The 5500-nt window shown below is 36.1% G+C and overlaps 1 protein-coding gene across 1 annotated transcript; it reads left to right on the forward strand.

Moving 5' to 3' along the window:
* The first annotated feature begins 3526 nt into the window (after nt 1-3526).
* LOC135205175 (uncharacterized protein K02A2.6-like) lies at nt 3527-4291 on the forward strand. Its single transcript, XM_064235539.1, has one exon. It carries the CDS (start codon nt 3527-3529, stop codon nt 4289-4291), a length of 765 nt encoding a protein of 254 aa, XP_064091609.1.
* The last annotated feature ends 1209 nt before the right edge of the window (nt 4292-5500 follow it).

Consider the following 5500-nt stretch of genomic DNA (forward strand, 5'->3'; position numbering starts at 1 on the left):
AGATCATCAAATTTTTGGAAAGGTGCCAGGCCAAGGGTATGAAACTTAATAAGTCGAAGGCCGTATTAAGAAAATCTGAAATAGCTTTCTTAGGTCATAAAATCACAAGTAAAGGTCTCATGCAGGACCCTAAAAAGGTGGAAGCTATCCTGAATATGAAACCACCTACTGATGTAACTGGTGTTAAAGAGTTTACAGGTATGGTTAATTACTTAAGTAAATTCCTTCCTAATTTATCTGAGGTGTTAGAACCAATAAGAAAATTAACTCATCAAAATACCGAATGGAATTGGACAGAAAAACAAGAAAAAGCGTTCATTGAGTCAAAAAGGCTAATCACTAATGCTCCAATACTGCAGTACTATGACCCTAACTTAGACCTTGCCATACAGTGTGACGCTTCGCAAAATGGGCTAGGTTCAGTATTGTTACAGTGTGGTAAACCAATTGCTTTTGCTAGCCGTGCTTTAGGTATTATTACAGTTTCAACCATTATGGGAAATCTATTATATTGATATTTTTCCCGAGTAAAGCACGTGATAACAAAACACTTCTTCTCAATACATTATTGTCGCTAATGCATACTTACAGAGAAAAAAAAAGATTAAGTTTTTACTCGAAATTTTTCCTAAGTCGGGGAGAGGTGTTTCCTCTACGGTAATGTTTACTTTTAATGAGCCCTCTAACTTACTTTCTTACGCAAACAAAAGCAGTTCCAGTTACTCATTATTGGCTGAGAGGTGTGACATCGTTATGACGTCATGGGTTTCATAACCAATTACGAATGACTTGAGTCGAAAACTAAGTTTCACTAGCATTTCAGCGGAGTAATAAAGTTACCTGTCTAGTGTCCACTGGTATCCTTGTTTGACTGAATACTCGAATAATGAGCAAAAAACGGCATTTTGTCTCCCTGTACCTATGGCAGAGGTAGTGGCTGCCCTTCTGGCATTAATTTTGACAGACCTTCGATTTCCTACCGATTGTTTGCAGTGCAATGTGGTCGTCGGGTACCTGGCCACTTCCTACTTTAAGTTGCATGTCAGGGAACCTTGCAACGGCTTCACGTTTTCCCTCAAAGCAGCAGCACATTTTTATCAACCAACAGTTTAAGGTAAGCTTCATTATTTATAGAGTATATTATAATGGTGGTAGTATAACGATGTATACAGCAGTACCATCACTTTGGATTGGTTTTGATGGATGTTAGGTATTGGCCTTAAGGGGGGTCGCAGGGCTCCGCTAGCCTAGGTAGGGGTACAGGGCCCTAGGTAAGGTTTAGGTGGTTGTTATTAGGTTCGGTAGTGCCCCGAAAATCACTGTGGCCTTAAGGGGGGTCGCAGGGGGCGGAGCCCCCCCGCTAGGCCTAGGTAGGGGTACAGGGCCCTAGGTAAGGTTAGTGGGTGTATTAGGTTCTGTAGTGCCCCGAAAATCACTTTTCTCCTCCCCCACCCCCACCCAAAAACCCCCGTTTCCACTGGGATCCCCCATAATTGAAGTAGTAGTAGGTTATGCTTAGATTTTGTGGTGTAAGAGTAACTCTGTTTCTTTTTTATTCATTTCCTCATGTTTCTATGCGATGTGCAACACCAATCTTGGTCGTTTTTTTTGCCGTTTTCGTCGTTAATACTTGAAAAACGGGCGCGGCCTTCTCCTGGAACATTTACCTTTCTGGAAAAAAACTTTTTTTTTTTTTAACTCCAATTACATAGTAAATCTCTAAATCGGATGGTTTGCAGTCAAAATAAATGTTAAATCCGTTGGAACTACATTATTTCTGATGCAACAAATATATTTTTATTCCAGTTTTCCCATAATGGTTGAAACTGTAATTTTACTGTGCTTTATCAGAAACCGAAAGAAGGCACGCACAAATTGAAAAGGAAACCCTTGCTATTGTTTTTAGTCTTAGAAAATTTCATGAGTATGTCTATGGTCGTAAAGTAATTGTTGAGAGTGATCACAAACCTATTGCTAGTATTGTTTTGAAACCCTTGTGTAATGCTCCCAAGCAAACTGCAAGGAATATTGCTCAACATTGTACAGTACGATGTTGAAATCATACATGAAAAAGATAAGGAAACGTATGTGGCTGATGCACTCTCGAGATCTTATTTGCCATTAGATAATTATAAAGAAAGCTAATTTGAGCAAGTTAACATGCTTGATTATTTGCCAGTAAGAAAAGAGCATCTTGATGAAATTAAATATGAAACAGACCAGGATGAGACTTTGCAAATTTCAAAATCATTAATCTTAAAAGGTTGGCAAGAAGGAAATGATGAGATACCTGATGTAGTTCAAAGCTTATAGTCATACAAGGATTGGTACTCAGTTCAAGACGGGTTAATAAGAGTAATAGAATAGTCATTCCATTAAACCTTAGACATAAGATAATGCAGGTCGTTCATTCAGCACATATAGAAAATGAGGGCTGTCTACGCAGAATTTTATATACTATCTTATTTTTGAAGTCTAAAGGAGTAAAAAATATGCAAGAGATATAAAAGAATAACCTATATTTCATATTACATCGCTTCAGCACCTCAGCAAATAAGCTCCCCAATGTACACTTCGTCTTGGTATTGGAACGAAAACTTCCAAATTAAGATGTTATAAGAAGTGCATCCAGAAACGGACCATTCCGCGTCACCTGCACATAGAACGAGAGAAAAGCACTACAAAATACCGTAAACCAAACTTGTGAAAACATCCAAAATTATTACACTTAAATTATAAAAGTCTCAAGATTCCAAACTTAAACACGAAACACTCAATTTACAAATCTCACCAAGTCAACGACAATTATCACTGAACCCAGCCACGATAATTTCGCTATTAAATATGGCAAAAACTGTAGCCAAAGAAATAGGCCAATCCAACGTTCTAAAAAAATGATATTAGCAGGATTTAAAAAATTATTTATGGTGTACTCGAATGGTTGAGGAATACAAAACACAAACCAATAAATAAGGCCGGGTAACCTTACAATTAGCTCACCTGCATCTTATATCCACCGGCAAGCTGTCCGTCTGCGATGTTATGCAATAAAGTCTCCGTCCTGGTGTGGGTCCCATGAACTATTTACTCTCGCTAAATCATCTTACAAGTGTTGCCAAATAATATAAATAATCCCAGCGGCGGCGAAATCCATCCTGCTCGAAAGGGCTGATATCTTCAAAAAATGCTTAGAGTGTGCACTTCTTTGTAGGACCGAGTCTGGTCTGCCACTGCTCGAATTACGTAGCTCCCAAGAAAAGGAAAACTTTCACCTCTCCCGAAGATCCCAACACTATTCTGTAAAAGGGCAATTCTTCGGCAGTAACTAGTTAAACTAGCTGGTTCGGGGAGCTAAAAGGCATTACAGCTAATGTAAGGTAATAATGAAGTTAACTGAAACCACTATTTAGAAAAAATATGAAATTTTATATTGCTTATATTATTTTTGTAGAACAATTTAAAATTTAAAAGTTAGAAAAAAGAAAATATAACTAATATTTTGTACACTGTCTACGGAGAGCCAGGAATGAACTCTGATATAAAGCAATTCATCTTATCATGTGAAATTTGTAATAAATTCCCTTGTGCTCAACAAAATGAAACTTTAATTAATCATGAAATTGCTGATCGGCCATGGCAAAAGGTTGGAGTTGATCTAATGAGTATTGAAAAGCATAATTATTTTATAACTGATGATTACTTCAGCAATGTTTTGGAAATTGACTACCTAGAAAACACATTAGCCAGTACAGTGATTAGAAAACTTAAATCTCATTTTGCTAGGTATGGATTGCCCTGTGTATTGATTAGTGATAATGGACCCCAATTTGTAAATGAGAATTTCAAACAGTTTGCAACTGATTATGATTTCGAGCATAGGACAAGTAGCCCTACATATGCCCAATCTAATGGTATGGTCGAATCTGCAGTGAAAACATCTAAACGTTTAATTAGAAAAGCTATTGAAAGTAATAAAGATCCCTATCTAGCCATTTTGGACCATAGGAATACTCCTACCAGTGATAAAGACGCCAGCCCATCACAGTATAGCCTAGGTAAGAGAACACATACCAAATTACCAATGTTATCCAAGTTACTTGAAAATCAAAATGTAAATTTAGAGTTGGCTAAGGTAAAGAAGAAAATAAAAAATGCTAAGAGTAAATTCTATTATGATAAAAATGCTAAAGATTTAAGTATTTTGCATGAAGGAGATAATGTACGTCTTAAACCTTATGTTTTGGGCAAAAAGGCCTGGGGAAAAAGGAAAAGTTGTGGAACGATTAGATGAAAGGTCTTATCTAATTGAAAGTGAAGGCCAGCTATTTAGAAGGAATAGAGTTCAGTTGAAAGAAACCCGAAGTGATGTGCATATGCCAAGGTAAATGAACCAGTAACTATTGACCTTATTGGTAATGAATTGAAACTCCTGTCAAAGTGGGAAAATAAGTTGAAAGTGACAGACAAACAAGGTCAAACCAGAAAATAATTACCCTCTAAGTATTCTGATTATGAAATGTATTGATGTTGTACGTAATTTCTTTAATGTCATATAAATGTTATGATTATGAAGCGTATCGATTTGGTGTGTATATTCTTGAATGGCATGTTTAATCTTATACCAAGAATGAATATTTTATTTTTTGAACAGGTACAACCACATATCCATTATAGTGTACAATATTTTGAATGTTAATAACTTTTAGAGCTGATTATAGTCCTAACCAGTAACCTATCAAAGTAAATTCAGTGTAGTATTCTTACTGATTATCCATCCAAATAAATTTAATTTTAAAAGAAGAAAAGATGTTATATTATTAATAATTATTCAGTAATTATGATAATTGTATTGTTGAGAACGCTACCAACAGTTCCATGATTCCTAATGCCACCGCCAGATGTCGGCGTGTGTTGTTGTAATCCGGCTCAGTACAATAAAGTTAAGTTGTAACTTGTGAGTTTATATCATGAATATCACCTCCAATATATGACATCAAGACACATACTTTAAAAACACATTTCACTAATATTCAAGTGGTAAACAACACTTTATTCAGACTCCTCGTCAAAACGTGTTATAATCAAAGTGCTTTGCAACATGAGATACAAAACACACTATGAGAGAGCTTAATAAAACATTAAAAAAACCCATTTGTCTGTTTGTATGGTGTTTTTACGTTGCAAGGAACCAGTGGTTATTCAGCAACGGGACCAACGGCTTTACGTGACTTCCATTTGGCCACGAGTCTTAATCACTCGCATTGGTCCAAACACCACACTAACAAGAAGGACTAAGCTCAACCTCAAGACCTTAACATATATAATAATAATTATTATCATTATTATTAAGTACTGTTCAGTAAATGAATTCTATTCACATGGAATAAGCACACCAAAAGGGCCACTCACATGAAATTTAAGCTTCCAATGAATGTTGGTTTCAACCTCCCACTGCAGTAGTAACTGATCATATGAACAGAATATGTATAATTTAGGCCAA

This window comes from Macrobrachium nipponense, chromosome 49, assembly GCF_015104395.2.
Source record: "Macrobrachium nipponense isolate FS-2020 chromosome 49, ASM1510439v2, whole genome shotgun sequence".
NCBI lineage: Eukaryota > Metazoa > Arthropoda > Malacostraca > Decapoda > Palaemonidae > Macrobrachium > Macrobrachium nipponense.

Bases quoted from the DNA above. Each gene is read 5' to 3' on its own strand.
- LOC135205175 (XM_064235539.1), top strand. From the start codon at position 3,527: ATGAACTCTGATATAAAGCAATTCATCTTATCATGTGAAATTTGTAAT.